The sequence below is a fragment of the Peromyscus leucopus genome, chromosome 6 (genome assembly GCF_004664715.2).
Source record: "Peromyscus leucopus breed LL Stock chromosome 6, UCI_PerLeu_2.1, whole genome shotgun sequence".
In the NCBI taxonomy this organism is placed as follows: domain Eukaryota; kingdom Metazoa; phylum Chordata; class Mammalia; order Rodentia; family Cricetidae; genus Peromyscus; species Peromyscus leucopus.
Window position 1 is genome coordinate 34,748,199 of NC_051068.1, and position 27,487 is coordinate 34,775,685.

The 27,487-nt window shown below is 45.0% G+C and overlaps 1 protein-coding gene across 1 annotated transcript; it reads left to right on the forward strand.

Annotated features, from left to right (window-relative positions):
* Nucleotides 1-27,218, forward strand: Spart (spartin). The gene is given in 10 exon segments (XM_028873378.2): nt 1-65; nt 4,949-5,137; nt 5,140-5,756; nt 7,666-7,863; nt 10,669-10,845; nt 12,327-12,450; nt 15,724-15,918; nt 16,419-16,577; nt 16,707-16,797; nt 25,252-27,218. Coding segments are annotated over 9 exon segments (2,034 nt in total). The 5' UTR covers nt 1-65; nt 4,949-4,950; the 3' UTR covers nt 25,538-27,218.
* The last annotated feature ends 269 nt before the right edge of the window (nt 27,219-27,487 follow it).

Consider the following 27,487-nt stretch of genomic DNA (forward strand, 5'->3'; position numbering starts at 1 on the left):
CGCTCCGACGTGGCCTGGGCCTGGCGGAGGCCGGAGGGTGTCGGACCAGAACCCGCGCGCTCTCGGTAGGCTCTCGGGCTCGGAGCGGACCGCTGGCCTGCCGCGCGCCTTCTGGAAGGTCAGAGTGGGCAAAAGCTCAGCTCGGCGCGGGTGTGGTGACGCGTGGGCGGGGCCGGACACCGAGGGCGTCACGCGGGGCTTTGTGAGCCGGGACTAGCCCGGGGATACCTTCGCTGCAGGCTCTGGGGGGCCGCGGCCCGCGCCACGCCGGCGAGAAGTTTCCAGAAGTCCTGCGGAGGGTATTCCAGCTAGTACTGAAGGAGCCTTCGCCCTCCCCGCACCTCCCACAGTGCTGGCCCCGGGAGCGGCGCTCAGGTCCTAGATCCTCCCCGCCCCAGGACGCCGCGCATCCCTGCTGCGGGTCCTGCCATCCCTGGTACCAGCGTATCTCCCCCCCCCCCCCCGGTCCTGGTTCTCCAGTCTCAGAGTCCCCTCTCATCCATGGTGTGGATCCTCCCACTCCTGATCCTCGAGTGTTCTCCGTGTGAGTCCTCCTATACCTGCTTCCTGCGAATCCCTGGTTCGAGTCCTCCCATCCCTGATCCCTGCTCATCCCTAGTGTGAGTCCTCCACGGTTCTCTCTCTCCAAACCCCACTGGCTTTCTCGATCCCCAGGGCCTACAGCTTGCCCAAGGGTGGGCAGGTAGCTCCAGGAACCACAGCACTGGACATGAATGATGCGGGGTTTTGCTCATTGGGATACACAGGTTACTGGCATCCAGCGTCTCTGAGGACCCCTGCGGCCTAACTTCGTAACTGGAAAAAGTTTTTCTCTGGCAGTCAGTGCACACGGGTTTGTGACGCTGCATTATTGCGTTAGTGCAGGGCTGGCGCTGTTACTCCCGTGGTTGTGGTATTTCTTGATCATCCCCGAGGTTTGCTTTGTTGTATTATACACTTAACGGTTTTGCCTTCTAATTTTTATTGTGTAACTTTTATCTCGATAAAAATGACCCTCGGATATCTAAGAAATTAGCAACTGTCTTAAAAATTTACAGAAGCAATTGATCGAGTAATATAGGGCAGTGAGGAGTGGTCTTAGTTCCGAGGCTGGGAACTGCTCTTGTTTCCTGCTCTTTCCCGATTGTCTTGAATGATGGCTGTGGAGCACTTGTTTGAACAGGAAACCCCTGTACTAATGTGGAATGTGGTGTGCTGCCCATGCGCAGTGCTTTCTGAACCGCACAGTTCCCTAGCAAGCCAGAATTGGGTAGGATGGTACAGGAGTCGAATAGAAACCCACCCAGAGTATCAGTCCGCCACGTTCCCCAACCGGGATAGGAGTATGTGATGTAGTCTGTGGATCTTAGTACAGTCGACTGACTGTAGTGAGTCATGAAATATCGTGCACATCAGTGAGACTGAGTCTCAACTGTTTTCATTTTTTTAATGGCATATATCTGGGGTGAGGAGTAAGTTAATTAGCTTTATTTCATTGTTCCATATTTCATTAAAAAAAACAACAGAACAATGGGGCTGGCGCCATGGCTCAGCAGGTGACAGGTACTTCGCTTGCAGAGCACCCAGGTTCAGTGCCCAGGGCCCATAGCTGTGGTATAACTGCCTCTAACTCCAGCTTCAGGGGATCCAGTGCCTCTGGATGCCGACACTCGGGTGCACATACCTGTCCCTCCCCACATGTGCGTAATTAAAATAATAAAAACAAGTCTTTAAAAAATGAAAATGGTTCAAAAGTCAGACTGCACGATGACTGTGTGCCCTGTAAATGTCTGCATGTAATTTGTCAGTGTATAAATTGATGAACCGTTCCACTCCCCGCTTTTTAGTAACACACCGGGCACGCTGGCATTAGAACTTCTCTTGCTGGCCGTTCCCTTAAACACCACTGTTTTCGACCTTTTCTGTCATGGAATGGAACTGAGTTTCCAAGTATTTTGAATCAGATTTTGACTTCTGCTGGTACAAAGTGAACCACATACAGACACACATGTGGCTGTTTGAAGTAGGTGCCTCTTAAAGCTTTTATTAGAATGTTTAAAAGGGCTGAAGAGGTGGCTTGGTGGGTACAGAGCTAAGCCTGAGGACCTGAGTTCAAATCCCCCCAAACCTGTGTAAAACTCTCGTCTCAGCCCTCCTACTGGGGGAGGGGAGGCAGAGACAAGAGACTCCCCAGAAGCCAGCCTCTTCTATGGGGCAGGGAAAAAAATGAAAAAGCAAGAGACCCTGTTTTCGACAAGGTGAAAGACTAGGACACACACCCGACACTGTCCTCTGACCTCCCCAGGCCCTGGGGCACGTGTCTGCCAACATTTCACACACACATTTGTTTGCTCAAAGATAAGAAATTTTAAAAGTTAAAAGTCCACCATTGTTATCTACAAGTAGGTATTGGTTCATCATGATTTGATGATTTGACCATCAAGCTGATGAAGCACTGGTACTTCGGTTCGGCATTCCGAAGACATTTCTAGTTCCACACTTGGAGAATTAAAATTATTATGAAATCAATAACAACTTTTCAATCTTCTCAAGACATGGAGTAGACAGTTTCCCTCAGGAATATGACTGGACACTGCCTGGTTCAGTGTTTTATTCTAAGCACACGAGCCCAGCCTGCTGCCCAGAAACCACACGCAGCCCGGGACAGACAGCCATGAATGCAGCCCAGCACTGTGTAGATGATGCTGTTAGAAGGTTGCACACTTCTGAGTCCATGCCTCCTTGCGCCCCAAGGAAAACGAACAATAGAACGTTTGTGCTGTGGCTTCTGGAGGAGAAAGTGGTTGGGATCTGTGGAAGCGTGCAGCATTGTGATGACATGCAGGGTAGCGTTCCAGCGACAGGGCGGGCTTCATTTCAGTCCTGACACCGGGGAGGGCAAATATGGCCACTTGTATGTGGTGTTTTCTGAACTGGGGGCGGAGAGTGTTCTGCCCACCACCATGAAGTTGCTGTGATCAGGCCAGCTTTTGGCCTCTGTTTTTCAGGTCTGTGAAGCCTGACGACTAAAGTCTGTGGTGCCTTCATTGTGTAGACAGCCATGGAGACACTCTAATGTCCCTTGATTGCTCTCCTGTCCTGAGAAGCTGTAAGGAATCCACAGTGCCCAGCAGATGAGGGCATTGAGCATTTGCTGTGGGGTGTGTTGGACTGGACATACACTTTGAAGTACTGTCTGAAGACAATACTTCCAGGCTGTCTCTGGAAGCCATGACACAAAAAAGTCAGATACTCCACAAATCACTTTTTTTTTTTTGAGACAGGGTTTCTCTGCGTAGCTTTGCGCCTTTCCTTGAGCTCACTTGGTAGCCAGGTGGCTCGAACTCTCAGAGATCGCTGCTCTGCTCCGAGTGCTGGGATTAAAGGCGTGCGCCACCACCGCCCGGCCCACAAATCACTTTTATACTGTTTGGAATAACACTTTGGTTGTATTAGATAAATAAAAGCTATCATTTATATTTCACCTGTTTCCTTTTACTTTGTTAGTGGTTCCTGGAAAATAAAAATTAATTTTGTGGCCCACAGTGTAATCCTTCTGGACAAGGCTGCTGCAAGGCTTGTATTTATTTTGTAAAGTAAGTAATTCAACTTTTACCATGTACATAAAGAATTAAATATCTTTGTAAGCCAACCTCTCTCCTTCTTTCCAAAGGCAGCTTAGATTGCTTTTCTGACCTATTTCTTGTTGTTTCTGTATCTCTCAACAGTATACTAACATTGCTACTTTTTGGTTTTTAGTCTTGGGCATGGCGGTTAAAGTCCCACTAAAGAGGTTTTAGCTCCTTCATCCTGGCACACAGACTTTCCATCCACCCATCTTCCTGTCCTCTCAGTAAGGTTTACTGCAGCATTTTGCTAACGTCAAGATCCATTATTTTCAATGTTGTGACACCAAGAAAAATAGAATATGCCCTGATTACTTTATAGGTTTTGTTTGGCATGCTTTATCTGGTGTTAATAATTATCTTGTTTTTTAATCTCTGATTTTTCATTTTTACTAATTAAATCTTGAATTCTCCCAGGGTTGTAGAAATCTCTCCTAAAACTTAGAAACACACCAGGCATTGTCAGTTTTTATTTCCTGAATGCTTTCTGACATGTCTTCCAGTCTGATGTGTCACTTTGGAAGCACCCTGGGGATTCCATCTTCAGCCCTGGGATTCCACTCGCCCAGTGAGAAGACAGGAGAGCATGCAGTGTGCAAGCATCTGTGGCCCATGTGGCCCCTCCAGCCGAGTGTGTCCCGGTCTGCTTCAGCATGCTTGGGGGCTGAACTAACCATTCGAGCATGTTGTCATTCATCCCGGGCCTTCTAGACAAAGTCCTTGTTTTATTCTTACCTCCTGTCATTCATTCTGTTACTTCATTGCCCTCCGTTCTGGGCATTTTCTCCCTTTTTATAAACTTTTTCTCTCTCCATTGAGTTTACCTTCCAGCTATTTTAGGTGTGATTTCTAAAAGCTAAGTTTTGGAGGAGGTGTCCTTTTGGGCACATGCATATCTTTTTATCTTACAGATTTATCCCCCCTTAGAGGTGAGCTGTGGGTGGTGGTGTTTTTCAGGAGCCATCACCTTGTTTTTCTTTTGTTTGAGATAGGATCTGGAGCTGACCAAGTATTGAGTGAGCCCCAGGGATCCACCTCCCTAGCCCTGGGGTTAGTCTATTGGGAAGAGATCCCATGGAGCAGAGCTGAACTCTGACCCACCTCTCCAGCCCCCTTTACAGTATTTTAGGACCAAGAACATTCATTTATCAACTGTCAAGTACTTACTGAATGCTTTCTCTGAAGGGTTGGGAATGCAGTAGTGAACAGGACAAAGATCAGTGGGGTAGGCCCCTGTCCTTGAAGTATAGTCATGTAGGAAAGAGGACTAAATACACAAACTGCTAGCTGGGTAATGACAGGTGATGTTTCTTGTCTTGCAGAGATGGAGCGAGAGCCACAAAATGGAGAACCTGCTGAGATTAAGATCATCAAGGAAGCATACGAGAAGGCCTTCTTGTTTGTTAATAAAGGACTGAACACAGATGAGTTAGGGCAGAAGGATGAAGCAAAGAACTACTACAAGCAAGGAATAGGACACCTGCTTAGGGGCATCAGCATCGCGGCAGCAGAGCCAGGTGCACAGGCCCTGCCTGGGAGTCTGCCCGACAGATGCAGCAGAAAATGAAGGAAACGCTTCAGAACGTCCGCACCAGGCTAGAGATCCTAGAGAAGGGCCTTGCCACATCTCTACGGAATGACCTTCAGGACGTGCCCAAGTTATACCCAGAGTTCCCTCCTAAAGACACATGCAAGAAGTTCCCAGAGCCAGAGTTGGTTAGTTCAGCCCCCCAGCATGCTGAAGTGGACGGGGGCACCTCTGCTGCAGGGGCCACTGGTGCTGGACCTTCTGCCGGGCCCTCACCTTCGCCCAGCTGCCCCGCGGAAGCGCCCCCAGCCTACACCCCCCAGGCTGCCGAGGGTCACTACACTGTTTCCTATGGGACAGACTCGGGGGAGTTTTCATCGGTGGGAGAAGACTTCTACAGGAACCATACCCAGCCGCCCCCTCTCGAAACCTTGGGGCTCGACGCAGACGAACTGATTTTGATACCAAATGGAGTGCAGATCTTTTTTGTGAACCCGGCGGGAGAGGTTAGTGCTCCGTCATACCCTGGGTACCTGCGCATCGTGAGGTTCCTGGACAATTCTCTGGATACGGTTCTGAACCGCCCTCCTGGGTTTCTCCAGGTAAGCTCTTTGAAGCAACGTGCGAGCATAAGCCAGGACACGGTAGAGCACCTCGTTTACATTCGTTGATGTTTGTAACACATCCAGGATAAGAACAGAAGAAAAACGATTCTCCTGAGTTCTGCACACATCCATGTTTGTGTTTGCTGGGATTTCTTCTGTTTTCAATGTTAGAAAATTTGGTCTTGGTTTTATTTGTGATTGATTTTAGGACCTAAGAGAGCTATTTTTTATCTGAAGAAGAAATGTAGTTACTTAAATTTCAAAGGGAATTTATGTGAATCATGAGAATTTGTACCTGTGAATATCCACAAATGTTACCAAGACCCCCCCTGGAGGTCTGAACTGGCCTAGAACCACTCAGTCAGGGCCAGTTTTGCCCCTTGGGGGATCATTTTTGACAGTGCCTGAAAGTGTTTTCATTACAGCTGAAGGGTGGTGGTCCTGGTGTATTAGAGCAGACAGAAATTGCTCAATGACCACACAGTAACCCATCAAGAGGAAAATTATCCATCCCTAAACCTCAGTCAGGCTGAGGCTAAGAAGCTCTGGCCTACAGGGCTGAACTGCAGAGAGGTTGACCAGAATACAGTTGGTCCAAGAGTAAAGACTAATGTGAAGCAAAATGTGTGTTGGGGCATTGCTGTGGGCTGAGTGGGGTCTGCTCGGGTACAGTCAGCAACAATCTGCTGTGGAAAGGTTGCATGTAGGTGCTGGGAGAAGGACTCTTGAAAACTGGGGCACAGTGTACATCAGTGGGTTTGTGCAGAAGAGAAATCACTGTTTAAACAAAGCCATTGCCTGTGCCCAGAGTCAGATAAGGAAAGTAGCTGGACACTGGCTGTCTGTGCTCCTAATGCTGCTTTGCCCTCGTTCTTATGGAAGCCAACTTGAAAGTCATTTAGCAACAGTTGGAAACTAATCAGTGATGAGGAAAACAGATTCTTGGGGCACAGTCCAAAGATTCATTACTGGACTAGAAGAATGACTCAGTTATCTTAAGGAGGAAGCCTGAGGTTAGAGAGAGCAGGCTCATGACTGAGGTTAGGGAGGGGCTGCAGAGAGTTTCTGCTGGTCTGGTAACAGTGTTGCATAGTCACTATAGACCTAAGAGCCCTCGGGTCTGTGGCCCAGGAGGTGAAGGAAGAGAGCATTAGAAAGATGGCCTTTGGCTGCGGATCTCAGCTGAGAAGATGCTCAGACTCCACCAGCTCTTTGTCTTGTCTTGATTCAGTTTGGTTCTCAACGTTTTACATCCCTTGTGTTTGGGTCCTAAATAGAAAGTAGAATTGCACCCCACGTTTAATTAATCGGCTGTCAGTCACATGTTAGCTATTTGTAGCAGTGTTCTGAAGAGTCAATGTCTACTGAATGTATTTATACTTAAAAAAAAAAAAACAACAAAAAACAGGTAGTAACACAGCTATCTATTAGAAATCGGTAAAAATCTCCTATGCTCTAAAAATCATTATTAACATATTTAGGACATGAGAGTAAGGTTATTTTTAATAAGCAGATTTTCTAATACATATTAAATAAGTAACTACTTTTTTAAAAAATGGTTTCCAAGTTCCCTGGCATCACTTCATATTTTAGAAAACATTGTAGTTAGCTTTGTTCTATTCTACCTGAATTTTCTATAGTAAACATTGATGGCTTTTGAGATAGAGAAGAAAACCCGTTTTTTTTTTTTTTTTTTTTTAAAAAAAAAAAAGCTGTAGGACTATGTTGCTGAGCGTTTGCATCAGTTTTTAGTGCAGGAAGATCAGGAAAGATGGTTTATTTAAGTTGGGGTTGCTGATGGTGGGTCTGTAGAACCTTAAAATGCAGCAAACTCTGACATGTTTGCCTTTAATGTCACAATATCACAGAGAGCCATTGGCTGATTGCCTGTTTCTCTGACTTTCAGGTGTGTGACTGGCTGTACCCTCTGGTTCCCGATAGATCTCCAGTTCTCAAGTGCACCGTGGGAGCCTACATGTTTCCAGACACCATGTTACAAGCGGCGGGGTGCTTTGTGGGGGTGGTTCTGTCATCTGAGCTCCCAGAAGATGACAGGGAGCTGTTTGAGGATCTGCTGAGGCAGATGTCTGACCTTCGGCTCCAGGTAACCCGGGTCCTAGATGAAACCGACTAACGTGGGCACCACTGCTTTCAAAGACCCATAAGCTTCAGGGAGATCTTTTTTCTTCCTCATGACGTAGAGATGAGAGTTGTCTGTCATCGGTTGTTCAGATTGTAGGCATTAGAGTTCAGTTCACTCAGCTGCTCTGCCTGCCTGCTCTGCCTGTGGTTTTCTCACTCTAACACGGGGTCAGTGATAACGTCCACCTCACTGGGCAGTGGTGGGAACTAAAGCTCTCACTGGACAGCTAGCAGGTGGTCATGCCCAGTGAATGGTGCCTATTCATCACTGTTTACAGTGAGGTTGGCCTAAGATGTAAAATTCTGAAGATAATTCTGCTTTAGTAGATTGGGACATGTTAGATGTATGAATGGTATTTCAAGAGAGATTTTGGTGGATACAATGTTCTTTATCCTTGTGGTGAATGAAGGCCAAATAGAAAGTGATATGTGGTCCCTGTGCATATTAAATTTGTCACCAGAGGAAGAAGTATTTATTCAATTCATGCTTCCAAGGGGTTTTTAGTCCATGGCTGCTGGCACCATACTTCTAGATATCATACTTCTAGACTTCCTAGGCGTGGCAAAGGAACACTGCTCACGTCATGTCAGCCATGAAGCAGAGAGAGAGACAGAGGGAGAAGCCATGCACTAGAGTCACCCTTCAAATGGACATCCCCTAGAGGCCCTCTTCTCCAGTTAGGCCTACCTTCTAGTTCCTACCAGGTCTCGCTAGTCCGCCCCGTTGTCTGTCAGTACATTACTCTGTCAACTCAAGTCAGCACCCTCCCAGGCCAGTCCCCCTGAGTGCCAGGGTCCACCCACTGCAGACACAGCCTTTGCCCTTAGCACTGGAGCCTTTGGGGGATACTTCCCATGCAAACCATAAAAACCACCAGCAAGCCTCCTTATTTAGCCCGTTTGCCCTGTCTGTCTGTCAGCCAAGGAGTGAGCTAAATAAGTGTGGTGGAGTTTCCTTTTCTTTAAGTGTTTGAAAACTGAGTATTGACAGTTACTTGCAGCTAAATTTGGTTGACAGCATGGCAGTGTACACTTTTGTTCCCCTTTAGTCATAAGTATTTGGGTTAAAATGTGTTAAATAACAGTGTCGTGAGCAGGGACAGGAGAATATAAGGATATAGCTGTGTAGATGTGCGTGTGCGCGCGTATGCTTGTGCGCGTGCATGTGTGTGCAGTAACTTAGTGTTACCGTGACACATAACCTCCGAGTAGTGTGGCCCTGCCTTGTGTTCACAGGGAGGCGTTGGGGAAGGTTGGAAATGGTTGAGTGGATCTGGCCACCTCCCAGCGTTACTGCTCACTTGCTCTATTAGTTACTTGTTGCTGCAACAGAACACCTGACAGACGCAGCTGGAGGAAGGGAAGTTTACTGTGGCTCACACTTGGAGAGTGTGACCTGTCATGGGGCTGGGGTGTGCACGGCAGCAGGAGCCTGAGGCAGCGGGAGCCTGGGGCAGCGGGAGCCTGGGGCAGCGGGAGCCTGGGGCAGCGGGAGCCTGAGGCATCTACAGTCAGGAGGCAGAGAGGGGTGAATGCTGATGCTCAGGCCCCTGTCCTTTTTATTCAGTCAGGACCCCAGCTCATGGGATGCTGCTGCCCACATTTAGAGTGGGTCTTCCTGCTTCCCTAACATAACTCACATCATGCCTCACAGATGTGCCTCGAGATTGGTGTCCATGGTGGTTTTAAATCCCGTGAGGCTGACAAGGGTAACCACCATGCTCACTCAGTAATGTGTAGGTGCTCACAGGCCTAGAACAGAACACCTGTGCCCCCAGGTCTGTGGGCCTTCACCGTCAGGCTTTAGGAGGGAAACTGAGTGGACTCGGTCGCAGGACGCTGCTCTATGAATTTACTCTGGCTCTATTTTATTTTTTGTTTCTGTGCTGTTGTGGAATCACAGTAAATTACAAGTATTGGCTCTGATTTTTACATTTGAGCATTTGGCTCACTCAGCAGAGTTTGTACCACCACAGTGCCTGTGGCATTAAATGCAGGCACTTGGCCCTTCCAACAGTCCAGTGCAGTCATATACAAGCTTTGTTCATTCCTTGCCTTTGAACACATTCTCATCTTGCTGTATCTCCTCGGAGTTATCATTGCATTAATTAAATCCCAAAGCAGCAATACCGATTTAAAGGTCGCTTACATGAACAACTGCTAACGGTTGTCTTTTATACCTTTTCTTTTGAACTTCACTGTCAGCCATATTGCATAACCCAGAGAACTCAAGAGGTTTAAGGTTTGGTAAGGAAGTGAGACGGAAGTTTAGATAGAAGAAAGCGAGGTCTAGGGTTGTGGCTCAGAGGCAGAGCACCTGCCCTGGGAGGCCGATCAGGAGAGTGGACCCCAAACCTGCTAAAAGCTGCACACAGTGGCACTGGCATCTGTAATCCTGGCACAGCAGCACAGCCCTGTCCAGCTAGGGGAGTAGAGGCAGGAAGAGCTGCAGGAATCCAAGGCATGCCTGGCCAAACAGCGTTCAGGAGACCCCCTCTCAAACAACAGTGGTTTGAGGGTGAGGGCCGACGCCCAAGACTGTCCCGTGACTGTCACATGTGCTTCATGGCATGAGCACACATGGCTAGACACACGGCTAGGCATACACGTGTACACACACACACAAAGGAAAACATAGCAACAGTTAGCTGTCTGTCCAGTCAGACACTGGTACTTGGACATGTGTGTCACAGCACATGGTGTGGTGTACCTGGAGGAAGTGTCCTGTAAAAGCCAGCTGAGCTAAGCCTAGTCCTTTATGCTCCAGGCAAACTGGAATAGAGCAGAAGGAGAAGATGAATTCCAAATCCCTGGGAGAGCAAGTCACCCCTCTGAGCCACGGAAGGAAGCTTCTGGCACCGATGTCAGGCATTCGGGTTCTTCAGGTTCTTCACTAGACCAAGGCAGCAAGGATGCACGCCATAAAGGAAAGCGTGGGAAAAAGGCAAGTTAAAAAGGCCGTGGGAAGTGTGCGCCCATGCTGCCGAGCTGACGGCCATACACCACACGAGCGTGTCACAAGCTGCTCACGGCCACAAACAGGGTGACCAAACGTTTGTGCTCACATCGCTTTAAGAGAGACCTTGTGTGTGTTGGCTGAGAGCTTGTTCTGGATTTGTGCTCCGTCCCCCAGAATATAATAAGTAAATAATGATTGTCTGTGAAATTGTGGAGAAGAAAAAACCATTCTACTTTTGCTCTTGTAAAACATTCTTAATTATTCTGTCTGCTATTCCTTGTTGATAATTTCTAGTTAAATTTTATTACAATCATTATGTATCATATGTATGGAAAAACTTAGTTCTAGTATTTCCTAATATTTGCAGAGCTGAGCACTGCCTGTGACCTCAGGCACCCACTAGATCCCATGCAGAGAGGGGAACCATACACTTGTTTCCTCGGGGCCTGGGCAAGAGTGGGTGGTCAGAGGTTTGTTTATTTATGTCTTGGCAATGTGATAGTCCAGAAATTGTATTTTAGAATATTGTAGTTTACGTTCATTTTGTTTGGGATGATGTTGGGTGCTCTGTGTACTGTCAGTTCCTTGCCACCCACTTTTACTATTGGGCCATTAATCTTTTCCTTCTCAGTCTCCAGGTGTTTTTATATGTTGGAGACATTGGCCCTAGTGATACAGATTTTCTTTGGATTTTACGGGCAGGTAGTTCCCCCGCCCCCCATAAAGAAGAACTGTTTTGTTTTGGGAGTTTTTTGTTTTGCTTTTTTGTTTGTTTGGGGTGTGTGTGTGTGTGTGTGTGTGTGTGTGTGTGTGTGTGTGTGTGTGACAAATTCCATAACCCTCTGTTTATTTGTATGTTTTAAGCCAAGTTCTTTGTAATCTGTTGGGCACAGAAAACCTTGTTTTTTTCAAGTTATTTATAACACTTTGAGGTCACTGTTTCTGTGTTCTTAGAATGGGTGAACTTGGCTTTGAGTTTAGGTGTTGGCCAAAATCTTTGCAGTTGTCTGTAAGTACTGGTGTTTCCATTTAAGTGGAATGGTAGGTCATTGTGTCTCCAGATATTCAGGTTTCAAGTTGAACTTTTTCTTCTATCAGAACCAGTTTACTTAGGTACGTCCTTCTTTACTGGCTGAGTCATTTACTCTTTTAACCTGACAGTAGCAGATACCTGCACCTTTGAGGGTGACATCCATGTGATTTGGGTCATAAGCTGTGGGAGAAGAGCACAGGCTAGCTTGAGTGTGCTTTAGTAGATGCTGTGTTGGAGCTCTCATCAGTGAGACTTGTTGAAGAGCAGAACCTTTCAGTTGTGTGGCAATTCTGGTGTCCCCTTTTTTATTCACAAGGTGGATGTTTTCACTAACCTCAGCTAGTGTTTGTTGACAGTTCATTATATGATGCTTTCAATTCCCTTCCTTTGTACTTCACTAACCTTTGCATTTTGAAACATTTTTGCTGTTTAGACTAAAGATACTTCAAGTGAAGAAGTTAATTTGAGTCAGATTGTGCCCTGTGAGCCACGTTCAGAAGAAAAAGCCAAAGAACTACCTGAATGGAGTGAGAAAGTGGCCCACAACATTCTGTCAGGTATCACAGAGCTGTTCATTAACCCCCATGGAGTCAAACCTTGAACAAAGTGTTGCTTATAGGTTTGTTTATGTTAAATAACTGACAAATACTGACAGGTAGAAGGGTGGGGCTTCTGAGAAGGCCGCACATTGCTATGTAAGTGTGTGTTCTTATAGGGATTCCCCCAGCTATCAGAGAGATGTGAGCATACGTCATGGTCCTGTTTCTTGAGTTCTCATCCTCTCTCCCCTCCCCCAGTGCCATATTCTGGGATTCGTATCCTCTAAGATCCCCATGCTGAAGTGCCACCCCAAAGTCACAAAATAGAAGGTGAGGTCTTTGAGCAGTGACTGGGCTGTGAGGGGGAACCTTTGTGAAGGGGCCCAGGAGGTCGCCTTGCTTCCAGTGTCCTCTAGACTGCCTCAAAAGCACCCCAATCTTGAACTTTCCAGTCTCAAGTCACAAGAAGCGAATCTCTGCTGCTTATCAACCACAATTTTGCAGTGTTTGTTACAACAGCAAAGTCTCGGACGCCTCCCAAGAGAGTGAAAAACTGTCCCTTCATCTGTAGAAGTGTAGTCGCTTTCTGCTGCTATAGCAAAATACCAGAGGCACTCGCCTTATTAAGACAGAAAGTTTCAGGAGGTGGCAGTCCATGGGAGGGTGCCTCTCTAAGACTGCTGGACTGGAGTAGAGGAGAAGCCAGGGAGCAGCAGCAGCAGGGGCTGAGGTCCCATCCTTCCCTTTGAGGTAATAGTGCTTGACCTAAGGTCCTGTCGTTAGGTCCACAGTACCTCCCAGCAGCACCCTGACCTCAGGTAGTCTTCAGATCACAGAGAACAGTCCCGCATCCATGCAACTAATCATTTGATGGGGTTCAGGGTGATGGAGTGCTAAGATAGGCCACTTACAGACTGGGGGGGGGGCATTAAACATGAGAAGAGAAAACACATGACATGTGATTGGGGACTCAGTAGCCCCTCGTGTGCCACTAACCCCCCATGTAGATATTGAATATCAAAAGCCCAAATATAGAAACATCAGTGTTCTAAAATTATTTCTTACGATAAAATAATTGAAAATGTATTAGAAATCAGATCTGTTTCCCCTCAGGTTTAAGCTCCCTTCTGCCAGGGGAGGAAGCCATGGTTTAGGTTTTCTATTTTAGTACAAGTACAAGTGGTTGATTTCCTTATGTCAGTAAAACTGAATAACAGTTCAGAAACTGTAGTGGTTAGGTTTGATTTAGATAAGTCAGTTACCACCAGCCTTTCATTCACTCAGCACGCATTCATCTTTTTTTTCTGTCTATTATGTCAGCATTCCTGAGGGCAAACTATGCAGCTGTGACTAGAAATAATCGATATTTATCACCACACATGTGCATAAAGGCTCCAAGGAGCTGCCATGAATGTATAACACGTGTTATCATTGGTTCTGGTGTCTCTGGGCTCACCCTATGTGTCGGTATCATGTTCCTGCCTGGTGACAAGGCTTTGAGTGTCCAGGTCTGGCTTCCCTTAGGGCAATGACTTTTCATGTATCTCAATTTCATTTATTTTTCATAATCACAAAGGAATATTTCTTTTTGTTTCTTATGGTTTCATATAATCCTAATTATAGACTCATTTGTTGTATTGCTTTTTATTTTGTGATTTTTTTCAGTCTTGGTTCTTCAAATTCAGCTTAAAAATTTTTTTTCCAAACTTTTTAACCTCTAAGTCAAGAAATCTAGACACATTTTTTTAAAGATTTATTTTTGTTTATATGTATGCTGTGTGTATATGTGTGATGCGTGTGCATGTGAGTGTAGTATCCTTGGAGGCTATCCTTGATACCAGAGGGCATCAGATCTCCTGGAGCTAGTTAGAGGTGGTTTTCAGTTGCCAGGCGTGGGTGCTAGGAACCAAATTCAGGTCTTTTAGAAGAGCAGCATTCTCTTAACTGCTGGGTGCACTACCACCCCACCCCACCCCACCCCACCCCCGTTTTAGCATGGACATGCTCAGGCCTTTGTTCTTCTGGGACTCTCCTCACCTGGGTGGTAGCTGGTCCTCTGCCAGCACTGCTTCCTGTGTGGTCTTTGGGTAAGAGATTGAGAGGGGGTTGAGTGAGATAAGAAAAAGAAAGTTTCCTAATGAGTTACTATACCCTACTTTGAATTGTTGATACATTGAACAAATGGCTGTGGTTTTCATGTGACCCGGTAGCATTTACTGCCGCAGACCTGGAGAGAATGAACGTGGTGTTTAAGAGCCTTTTGTTCTGGAGCTGGTTGTAAACGAGATTAAACTGCAAGCTCTTGGAAGAGGAGAAGGATGCTCCTCTTGCTTCTCTGTATTTCTTCAGCTCCTTTCCTGCGTTGCCCTCTAGTTCAAGACCTCTCTTCTCTCCTACAAGGCTCTGATATCGTGATAATCGTGATATCTCTGTGGCAACCACTTTTCTAGTTCAGGCTGTGGGAAGCGCAGTAAAGGTGAGGGGTGGGGCCATGCACCAGGGGCAGCTTCACTCCAGGCTGTTCCATCTGTCAGTGCGTTCATGATTTTGTTGTTAGGTGCAGCATGCTGAACTGAGTGTAGAATGGAGAGAACAGGATCCCCTGCCCAGTTAATGTGTGAGTCTAAAGCAAACAAGAGTCTTCAAAAAGCAGGTTCTCTGCTTTCTGGTTTTAATTGTCTTTCTCAGGATTTCACAGGGGAAAATGTTGCCTAAACTAAGGTAGGAAGGACAAGAGTGCCTCATTCCTCCTACCAGATGCTGCCTTAATGACCCCAATTCAGAATTCATCATCAGGATCTGATAATAGAAAAGGGTAATCAGTAGCAGATTCCTGCACATGGTGATACAGCTCAGAATAATGCAGGATTCTGGTCCAGAAGGATGTGTGACCTAAGTAAAGGCTTAGTTAGAAAGGCTTCATTCAGGCCACACAGATGGCGCAGTGTTTAAGAGCACTGGTCACTTTGCAGAGGACCTGGGTTTAGTTCCCAGCACCCTCATGGTGGCTCACAAGCACTATAACTCCAGTTCCAGGGAGTCTTCCACTCTCTTCTGGCCTCTTTGGGTACTGCATGCATGTGATGCACATACATTCATGCAAACACTCACACACATAAAATAAAAATAAATTTTTTTCAATAGAGAAAGATTTGTTTCAGTAAGAAACTGTAGATATGCAATTAGGATGTTCATGGCCCATTTAGGATCTTTTCTGCTCATGTTATTAAAGATTTAATTAAAGGTATAACTAGTCCTAATCTCTGCAATTTTAAATTTCCCTTGTAAAAGGTGCTTCCTGGGTGAGCTGGGGTTTAGTCAAAGGTGCCGAATTTACTGGCAAAGCAATCCAAAAAGGTGCTTCTAAACTCCGAGAGCGCATTCAACCAGAGGAGAAACCCGTGGAAGTGAGTCCGGCTGTCACCAAGGGCCTCTACATAGCGAAGCAGGCAACTGGAGGGGCAGCCAAGGTCAGCCAGTTCCTGGGTAAGTGCCTGGGCGGCCTCCAGGATAACGGAGACGCGCTTGTTGCTCCACACTAGGCTAAATGTTTGCCCACAGCTCGGTCTCACAAGGAAAGAGTATGAAGAAAGAGTATGAAGCAGCTCCCCTCCCCCACAGTTAAACCCGCAGCCCAGCTGCAGTGGTTCTGTGTCCATCTCCCCAGGCGACACTCTAGAATCACAGCCCCAAGATTTGTTTTTAATAGAGCTGTATCAATCTGCAGTGGATTTCCGTTAAATCCAGTAAGATGACCTTTTCTGACACTAAGTCTTCCTTGAATCAGAAAAATTAAAGTGGATGGTTTTCTTTCTAACAGAAGTCTGTCCAAGGGGCAGGGTTTCCATAGACACAGCAAACCCAGCTAACAGACACAGTGACAGTCACGAGAAAAGCAGCTGTGGATGGCGATGGAGAACTTTGCTTGACGCAGGTGGTAAAATCGAGAGAGCAGGTTCCCTGAGTCTTTTCTCTGTGGTTGTCAGTTGATGGCGTCTGCACGGTAGCAAATTGCGTTGGCAAAGAGCTCGCCCCACACGTCAAGAAGCATGGAAGCAAACTCGTTCCGGAGTCTCTCAAGAGAGACAAAGACGGGAAATCCACTCTGGATGGGGCCATGGTCGTGGCAGCAAGTAGTGTTCAAGGTAACAAAAGGCCCTGGGTTTATTTTGTTCTTTTATTTTTGTTGTGTTTCTGGGAGGACACTGAGCTACCTGAGAAACTCGGGCAGGCTGTATGCCTTGAGTGAGACTGACTTTGATGTACATTTACAGGATTTTCAACTGTCTGGCAGGGCTTGGAGTGTGCGGCTAAATGCATCGTCAACAATGTGTCTGCAGAAACCGTACAAACTGTCAGATACAAGTAAGTGCAGCTTCATTGTAGAGAATAAATAATTCTCCTGTATCATCAACTCAATCCATGGTGGTTAAAATTTATGTAATTACTCTCTGATGAGCATATTTTTTCACTCACTGTTTCCTAAATCAGGAAAATATTAGTATGCTGATTGAACTCCTGTGGCTTTGATTTACACTAATTGTTATAAATGTTCATTAATGCAAAGAATGTTTAATTTTTAACTGCATAATTTTCATGGTAGTGTTTGCCTGAAGGAGAACAATAAAGGCTTGATTGGATTGGAGGTCCCATATTAGCATTGGCTTATTCATGCACCATGACTACTAAGTTATGATTACCACTGCACATTTACCTTGGACTAGAGAGATGTCGTCTCTTTATACATTAAGTAGGTAGGACAGAAATGGATTGGTACAGCTTATCTGATGTTGGTGGTGTGGCTTCTTTTGTCTTTGGTTTGAGGGCTCTGGAGAGAGTTGACTTCAGTGTGCCCTGCTGGTTATTCAGACTCACTTCCCTTCACCTTAGCAGTGACCTAAAGCCTGTGTCCAACTCATAGCTAAGTGTCTTTGTCACAGGAAGCCCCTTAGCTCTCAGTCCAGTTTCTTGACTGGATGCAATGAAGCACAGGAAGTCAGAAGCCTTTCACTCCAGACTCCACAGTGTGCGGGCAGCAGGATCCTCTTCCAGAGGACAGACACAGTGTGCGGGTAGCAGGATCCTCTTCCAGAGCACATGCAACAGGAGGGCAGCATTCCAAAGAGGTGAAGGAAGAGGGCCAGTGACCTTACTAAGGTCTGTGAGCCTTTGGCTTTGGGGTGGGGTGGGAGTAGGCTGGCTGCTTTAGAGAAACTGAGAGGGGAAGTCACTCACAGGACTCTGGTGTCAGCCATTAGGTTTTGTTACGGTCAGCAGTCGTGAGGTCGAGCATATGGAGTTGAGTCAGTGGGAGGAACAAGTATCACCAACAAGCTACACAAAGACTAAAAGTTTAGACTAGGCCAAAGGTGGCAGGATACCTGCTTCCAAACACCTTTGAGCAGCATACTTTGGTGGTGTTATTAAAGAACAGATTTAAAACGCTGGCTTTTGGGTGTCTTCTTTGTTTGAACTTAGGTTTTTTTTTTAATCAGTGTGTACTGTACAAACCCGGGTTTCAGTGTGACATTTCACACGTGCATGAAGTGTACCTTTGGTCATGTTCTCTTTCTGTCTGAATCAGAGAAATTGGGGTCTAAAAACTAAATCTAGTGGGGTCTGAGTTGTTTGCTTAGTTTCACATAAGTTTGGATCTTACTGTTCATGAAAAAAAGGAGCAGTGGGGCTGGAGAGATGGCTCAGTGCCTGGAGTTCAGATCCCCAGACCAACATAAAGCCAGGCAGGCATGGCAGCCCCTTAGAAGGGGAACTGCAGAGATGGATTCCCAGGACAAGCAGTCCTGCAAGATGGACTTGGAGATCTCTGGGCTCAGTGAGAGACTCTGCCTTAATTTCTAAAGTGGAGAGTGATCAAGGAACAGGTAAGCTTCAGACCTCCACATGCATGTACATGCAAACATGCATACAACATGCACATGCAAAAATGTAATATTAATAGTGGCACTATTTGAGTTCATATTTAATGTATTTGGACTGTATTCAGGGTTTCTCATATATATTTATATATGAGAAATATATAAAAATATCAAATGTATATATAATATGTATATTATCAAATGTATATATATATACATACATATATATATATATATATATAATTTCTATCACAGTTTTGGAAGGAAACTAAAACATTAAAAGTTAAAGCGCTGTTGGCGTTTACATTCCCAGCGAGGTGGTGAGCTGTGGTATAAACCAAGTGTCTGTCATCAGGTTCCCCACTCTGCTTACACTCGGGGAACAGTTCTGAGCCACCTCCCCACTTGGTGGATCATTGCTACAACTTCTGTGCTCTGGACTGACTTCTGGAACCATCAGTGTACCTTTATTTAGCTTGCTTTCAGCTTAGATAGTACTAAATTTAATTTTCATCCTAAATTGTTCTTTCAGTGTGGGGTATGCCTTTAACTCAAAGCAACTTGACAAATCAGCTTGGGTGTCAGGTTTACTCAGAGCTGAAAACAAATACAGAGTAAATTATTACCATTTCTTAGCACAGATATTGGAAAGTGAAAGTGCTTGTTAAATTTTCTCCATAAATTTGTGGCTCGTTAGTGCGGAGATGGGTGTGATGAACAAGGTACTTGTCTTAGGGTTTCTGTTACTGTGAAGAGGCACTATGACCATGGCAACTTTTACAAAGGAAAACATTTTATTGGGGCTGGCTTATAGTTTCAGAGGTTTATCATCATGGGGGGAAGCATGGCAGCACACAGGCAGACACGGTGCTGGAGAAGGAACTGAGAGTTCTACATCTGGACCAGCACGCAGCAGGGAGAGAGAGCGACACTGGGCCTGGCTTGGGCTTCTGAAACCCCAAAGCCCCTCCCCATTGACATCTTCCTCCAATAAGACCACACATCCCAATAGCACCACCCTCTATGAGCCTATGAGGGACATTTTTGTTCAGACCCACAGTATTTTAACAATGGTCCTGAGTGAATTCGTGCCTGTGATGCTCTATGTTAGTATTATTATATTCTTTTCTCCAAAGAGACATGGTGTGAATAAATAAAGCAGAGTTGCCCAGCATTGAACTAGTGACCATAAGGGTGATTTTTTTGTAACAGTTATTTAATTTATGCAGTTAGAATCTTGGGAAGCAGGGAGAGGCCATGGGAGATTAAGGATTTGGCCCCAGTATTCCAGATTTTGTACCTGTGGAGGCCCAGAAGTAGAAAATATCTTTGACAAAACATACCAGTTCAGCCAGCAACAGTGATAGAGTGGGAGAATAGAAGAGCTATTTGTAAATTTCTTCACTTAATTTAGTTATTTATTTAAATCTATGCTTTCTGTATCCTTACATTTATGACGCTGTAGGAAGGAGAATGAGTGTTTACTTGTGTTCTACTGATTTTAGTGTAATGAAGAAGCTGTGTCCTCTTGCCTTTGGAAGACGCTGCTCTCCCACGAATTTTTAAGTCTGCCTACATCATATGCATTATGCCTGGGAGGAAAACAAATACTGTGTATGAACTTCCTTTCCTGGTGTTTGCTGGTGTTGGTCTGAGGGAGTAGGGACACTGAACCTTTTCAGGCGAATATGTAGACTTTCTTGTCGTTTATGTTAATACTTTGGTCTCATGTTTTTTAGGTTTAGGCAAGTGTCTTCACTACAGGAATACTGGAAAGGCATAAGCGACTTAGCCTACTGAACTCAGCTGCAGCAGCTGCCCGACCACCAAATACCCCTCACCCCAGATTAGCTTCCAAAGCCGCAGAGGCGCCTTAGCTCTGCTCTGACTTGTTACGGAGAATGATATCACTGCAGAGGTTAGGTCTGTTTGTATTTTCTCCTGGCAGAATTTTATCTCTATCTAGATGTGGAAAAATAAGCTGCACAGTGTTTTACTGGAAGCAATTTACTCCAGATGGCACTAGATTATATTGGCTTGTTTAGAGTAAGATTTGATTTAAATGCCCCTTAAATTTCCGGAGGTGTCATCTCCAATGACAGATGCCGTAGTCTCTGAAACCAGATCTATGTGACCTCTGTGCAGGAATAGTCGGTCTCCTCTGTTGCATACAGATCTGTACAGATGTTGAAGCAGCACCGTTTCCCTGTCTCTTGTTTTATCTGAGCACTCTGGTTTCTTGAACAATTCTGAATATGATTTCCAGGCCTTTCATTCCCCCTATCACTTTTCATTTTGTTAGTGACAGGTTCAAGTTTGTCAGTTTTCTGAAAGTAATCAGAGTTGATTGGGTCTTCTAGATCCATGCTGATAGGTTCAGGTGCAGAGGAGTGGCTTCTCTTACGTAGGTTATGTTCTGCACTCTCAATAAGGGACACAAGACAGTGTAAGTTGTGGGTAGCCATTACTTTACTGACGTATATCCTATTTGACACTCAAAAAATAGCCCTTTAAGATCTAGACCTTTGTTTGTTTAGTGCTGGGAATGAATGCAGCATCCGGCAGAGCTCTTCCACTCGGTTCATCCAGCCCCGCATCTGTATAAGACCTTTCCTTTATGCTGCTTACTTTCGCTTTGTTGATTTTGACCCATACCTAAGTTGATGTTTCATTTTCTGAGCACTTTTTGTGGGTACGTCTAATTGCAGACTTATCCTGGTTTTGTCGCAATAATCAATGCTTATTAAAAACAGTAAGTAGCAGTCTGCATGCAGGCCGCCCAGTGGGGATCTCACTCACTCCCAAGGCTTGATGTCTTCCGGCCGTGTTCATTACATACATATTGTTTCCTGCATAGGGTCATTTTCTTAGGATTTCTCTTGCTGTGGAAAAGCACCATGACCAAAAGCAAGTTGGGCGGCAGGAGGGTTTATTTGACTTACACTTCCATATCGCTGTTCATCACTGAAGGAAGTCAGGACAGGAACTCACACAGAGCAGGAACCTAGAGGCAGGAACTGATGAAGAGGCCATGGAAGGGAGCTGCTTACTGGCTTTCTCTTCATGGTTTGCTCAGCCCCTCAATCACTAATTAAGAAAATGCCCTGCAGGGTTGCCCACAGCCCCGTTTTATGGAGGCCTTTTCTTAGTTGAGGTTCCTCCCCCTCAGATCTCTCTATCTTGTGTGAAGTTGACGTAAAGCTATCAGGCACAGTCATCTGTGCCTGTGGATGTCACTCCTACCTCTGCACCAGTAAGGCTTGTCTATTTTCTGTCTAACTCTCCAGGCTCAGTCACATGCCAGTGTAGACTTTGAGGCAGCACATCCCGACCCCACCTTGTGTGGTCCCACCTTCACACAGACCCTTCCCTTCTTGTCTGACACACAGCCTGTTTCCTGCCTTGTACTCACACTGCACTCGGAGTCGGAGGGATTTGTGGAAACATGCATTTGGCCTTTCAATTCCTTTGCTTATTTTTCCCTCCATTGCTTTCATGAAGAACTTAAACTTAGCTTCACCCACATGGCCTTCCTAAACTAACCACAGCCGCCTACTTTTAATAAATAGGTGAATAAGATTTGTTTCCACTTTAAATATTCTAGGTCACTATTTCTGAGCGTAATATTGAAGGTTGCATATCTCTTGATTGATGTGACATGTCATGCTGCCGCACTAACCCGTAAGATCTTGACTCGCTGCAGTCTTCTGTCTCTAGACATCAGTGAACACATTGGCAAATGCATCAGTGAACACATCTGAACAGTTCTGATCACACTGATCTGATTCAAATCGCCCATTAGACACTCTGACTTAGAGCATCTTCACAGTCATATTAGTGTCCTTCAGTTGTGGTGTTTGTCCTCAAAGTGTAACTGAAGCTCTCATTTACTAAAAAAAAAAAAAAAAAAAAAAAAAAAAAACAAAAAAAAAAAAAAAAAAAAAAAACCAAGCTTTATGTTCTTACCCAGATCCACGCTTTTGAGGAGTTTTGAGCAGTACATTTTGAGCTGAAATACAGTAAAGCGCTGAGTGGTTAATTACCTAGGAAGAGAGGAATAGGCATCTATTCGGAGAATTGTGTGTAAGGGATATTAAAGCCGATAAATGAGGACATATTAAAAAGTAAACACAGCAAATGAAAACCACATAAAGTTTATGGCTCAGTACTTCAGTATTTTCTAAGTGATTTCAGGTATATATATATTTTATGAGCTAGAAGAGCAGAGACAGGGAGAGTTGGCCAAAGTCTTATGACCAGTTGCTTGCACAGTAGTATCTGATGTCGTTTCCTGACTCCCAGCTCAGTGTGAGTTTTCCACATTGGAGCAGTTGTTGAAGCCTGAAGAAAAAGTCAAGAGACTGAGACACTCATTCAACACATCAAGGAATCTGTAGCTTTTAGAAGTACCTTACACACAGAAATATCATGTTCCATGAGAGGCGTCAAACTGCTGAGTGGAGTGTTCCAGCTATTCAGAGTTAGGCATTTATACATTTGGACACTTTCCTATTCTTGAAAACAGGATCGTAAACTCAGCATCATCTCTGTGTGGCCCCCACAGTGCTGTGAAGTATCCTCCAGGTTATGTTCTGTCCTTGTATCTTCTCAGACTTGGCTTTAGGGATTTACTGGTTATCATTGTCAGGGGGTTATGGTCACTTTTCCATGCTGACGCTCACACTTCATTCTTTCATTGAATCATAGTGGTGGATCTGCCGAGAGTTTCCGTGACTGCGGTGTCTCTTACAGGGCAGCCAATACTTCAAAATGCTGAGGGGTTGCAGAAAGCAGTTACAGGAAGCTTTTCTGTCTTGTGCCTAACGAGAAAGTCCCCATTCCAGGATGGTTCAGAGATAGGTTTTGGCTGGCTGTGGGTTCTATTGATTGTAATTGCTAATTCCATGCTGAGGAAAAATTGGGGCAGCCATCCGGGCCACGGTAAGATGACTGTGGACTTACAGCACTGAGTTGGAAAAGCCAAGGAGTCTCAAGCCTGTTCTGGTCAGGCAGGCTGGCAGTAGATTCCTTACAGCAAAAAGCAGATCTGTGCTTATATACAATGTCCAGGGCTGGCCCTCCATGCCAAGCCTGGCCACCTGAGCTCAGTGCTGCACAGTGGAAGAAGAGCACTGACTCCTGACCTCCTCACACACTATGTCACATACCCGAATAAATGTAGTAAGTCCAGAGGTTGCAGCCCTCTCCGTGAGATTTCGTGTGTAGGGAGATTCGAACCTTGGCTTTGGCTGTTGTTATACAGGCAGGCCTTTGTGGGTCAGCAAAGCCTTAAAAGCCTGTCCTCAGGGCAGGGTGTGGGTCAGATAAGCAGTGGGGAGGTCTGCTGTAGATCCTTGTATAATTCAGATGTGCTTTCTCAGAGACTCAGTGTTAAAGACTTGCTGTCGTTTGTCAATACTAAGGACTTTTGTGTGCTTTGACAATTTCTCATGTATTCTACTATGCATTTCCATTGCTGTATATTCTTTGTGCACAGCAGTAAATTTCATTATAACATTTCCATGCATGCATATAATGCACCCCTATATTGCCCTTCCTGTCCCCCTTTTCTTCTTCCATATCCCTATAGACTCTATTTTTCACTCTCTAATTCTTCACCCACCTCATATTCCACGTGTAAGAGAAATAATTCAGCAGCATTGGACTTCGTGAGAGTGCCTTCTCTCGCTGAACACGGCTCTCCTTACTTCTAACAGCAACATTCCACTTCCTTGTTGATGAATTAAGCTGGATTGTGTTTATAGCTTATTAGTTTTCTTTATCCATTCAGTTTTCTTTCTCTACTCACCCAGTAATGGTCCCCTCGGTGATTCTGTCACTTGACTCCTACAAAAAGCAGTGATAAGCATGGGTGTACAGTTGTCTGTACCGTGACCGGTTCCACGCTAGGTGAAGAATCTGAGACAGGTTACCTGCATGTAATCCCAGCAGCGGAAGCCAGAGGCAAGAGGGTTGAGCTTGCAGTCAGCCTGGACTGTGCAGGAAGGAGGGCTGGAGAGGAGGAGAGTGAAGAAAGAGAGGAGGGAGACAATGCCACACATGATCATATCATTCCCTCATTAAACACTTACTAGATGCCAGACACTCAGAAGCACAGGGTACATTTGTGAACAAAGCAAAGATTTCCCTGTGCAGTGGGCTTTATATTTTAGTGAGATAAACGAAGATGTAAACAGTTGTCATTAATGCATTCTATGGTGTAGAAAATGGGGAGCTATGGAGGAAGAAAGGGCAGTCAAGATAGAATTGGTTGTCAGTGAAGTGGGGGGCGTGGCCAAGGCCGTCTGAACAGGTTAGAGTCTAAGGAGGAGGCAGTGACTGCTCAGGGCCGGGGAGGCATCGAGCCGTGACGAGTCTGGACAGACCCGACAGCGGAGGTCAGGGCTTCTGTGCATTTCCTGGGTGTTAAAGACAGCAAGATGGCCAGTGAGTTGGCAGTGGAGTGGGGTGCCAGGAGAGTGTCACAGAATCACTGCTTAAGAGGAAATTCAACACTTGTGGGTTGAGGAGCGTCTGTGATAGCTGCTCATGGTTTGAGGGCATTTGTGATGCCGGAGGTTAGGGGTCCTGTAGACGCTCGTGGGTTAAGGAGCACCTACATTTGTTATTTTGAGAAGTGAAGCGGAAATTTAAACAAATGATTAACAATGTTTGTTTTTAATTTACATTTAAGGGTTTTTTTTTTCACCATTTTTATTACCATTCTAGCTAGTCTTTCATCTCCACACACTTTTTTTTTGATAAAGGGGAGATGCAGCTTTGTAACAGTTTTATTCTCTCCCATGTCTTCACTTATTAACTAAATTGGAACCTAAGCTTCAGCTTTGCTTTCAGGGTGGCACAGAAGTCAGTCACCGCTGATTCAGAAGAACGTTTCCAGAACTGCTGTGTATGACACTGTTACGTTCTCACCCTTTTTAAGGTACGGGCACAATGCAGGAGAGGCTACACACCACGCAGTGGACTCCGCTCTCAACGTCGGCCTCACTGCCTACAATATCGACAACATCGGCCTCAAAGCCATCGTGAAGAAGACTGCCAAGCAGACGGGACACACTCTCCTGGAGGACTATCAGATCATCGACAGCTCGCAGAAGGAAGGCCGAGGAGGAGCAGCAAGCACAGACGTGAGAAGAAACACGGAAAAGCAGACGGAGGAAGAGGAGGAGGAGGAGAAGAAGAAAGGGGCAAAGAAGAAAGATAAATAACCGGAGTTCTGGGAGTGACCTACACCAAAGCCTTACAGATGGACGAATGTGAACAGCAGATGTGGATTCTCCACACAAGGACCAGTGGTTTCAGTGTGTTCATTGCTACAGAGTGACTGTCGGAAGTTTGGGCCATGTATCCACTTAACAAGAAAAATAATCAGTATTCTTACATCTGGTTCTAGAAATATGCAGTTTATAGTCTCAATACATTTATTTTCCCTTAAATGTGGCTAAACTATTTTTGCAGTTAAAATAAAGCTTATAATATATGTAACTTAAACCTAATGTCAATCTATTTTTATATGTGCTAGCCTTCAGAAAGCAAAGTAGGAAACCTATACATAGGATTTCACAGCCACATGAATTCTGTTTATGCTGAGAAAGAATGACTTAATGACTTAAAAAAAAAAAAAAAAAACTCCTCTTTTTTGCACTAATTGTGGATCTTTGAGATACCCAAAAGAATTTTCAGCATATAAGCTAAATGAAACCATGATATCAAAGAGTGATCTCAGATAACATTGTAGAAGGCTTTCTTATGCAGGAAAGAGCCTGGCCATGAGAGTGTCATGGACTTCTGTAATGTTATCTCTTATTTGCTAGATCTCCTACCTACTGGGAACCAAAATGGCCTTTTGATTTAAACTGAAGAAAATGCTTCTTCCTGTCTTTAGGATTGAGAGTAGGTCATTTGTCGATAGAGTGATTTTCATTAATTCTTTGAGAATTTTGTACATGCATGAAATATGTTTTGATTATATTCTCTCCCTAACTCCTCCCAGGTCCACCCTTCACCCCTCCTCCCAACTTCATGCTCTTATGTTTTAAATAACCCATGAGTAGTCTGTCTGTGCTGCTCACATGCTCATGGGGTGTGGGGTACTCCCCTGGAGCATGGTTTATCTCCAGGGACCACACCCCTAAAGAAACTGACTCTCCCTCCCCAGAAGCCATAACTGTCAATGGCTCCTTGCTAGGGCTTGTGAGACGCTGCCCATTCCATGCTGGGATGTTGACTAGTTTGTCTTGTGGAGGTGGCCTCAGCTGCTGTCAGTTTTGGGGTACATGGGGTCCTGTCACATCCAGAAGATGTCAGTTCATCCAGTATTCCTGGATGTCTGATTCATTCACAGCCTTGCCACCTCCTCTTCCTCCATGTTCCCCGAGCCTTGTGGGGAGGGGTGTGGTATAGACTAGGTAATTTTGAAGTATGATTGATATTCTATTAAAATTTGAAATGGTTGTTATTGGCTTTAAGGAATCACTTGTCCATGTCTGCATCTGTAAATTTCTCCTAAATTTGCAGAAAATAAAACATAAACATTGCATTTATTGATAGTGTAGATTTTTACTCAGTCATTAGAGTTTATACTAAAAGCCAGTAAGTGATTTAAAAGGGAGGAACCTGTTCATATCAAGGTAAACAATATGGAATCCTTTAGTGGGTAGTCCCCACTTCCACAGAAGGCAGGAAAGACATTTGCTGATTTTTTTAAAGCTACAAATAGACAGTAAAATACTCCATGATTATTTTAATTTTTGTTGATTTTTAAAGGTTGATTTTGCTTTTTATAGTTATAGTCTGTTGTAATCATTTCTGAACCTGTAGTTGACTAACTTACAGATTTCATTTGAAATTGGTTAATGAATGTGCTTTGAGAATAAAATGGTCTCTGAATTTCTGGGCCTCAAATTATTCATTGGGCTTGTATTTCAGGAACTCAGAACTAATGGGGACATTTTTCTTATGGCTAAGGACATGTAGTAGTTGTTGAAATGGATTGGTACATAGTGTCCAGCCAGTCTATGCTCTGTTGTTTAAAAAACAGTGACAAGTAGCAGGGCTTTCATGAGACCAGAGATGTGCGAGCACTGTCCACTGAGCAGATCCCACTGGCTACTTGTTTCCAAAAATACATTTTTATTGGGTCACTTACACTCATTTGT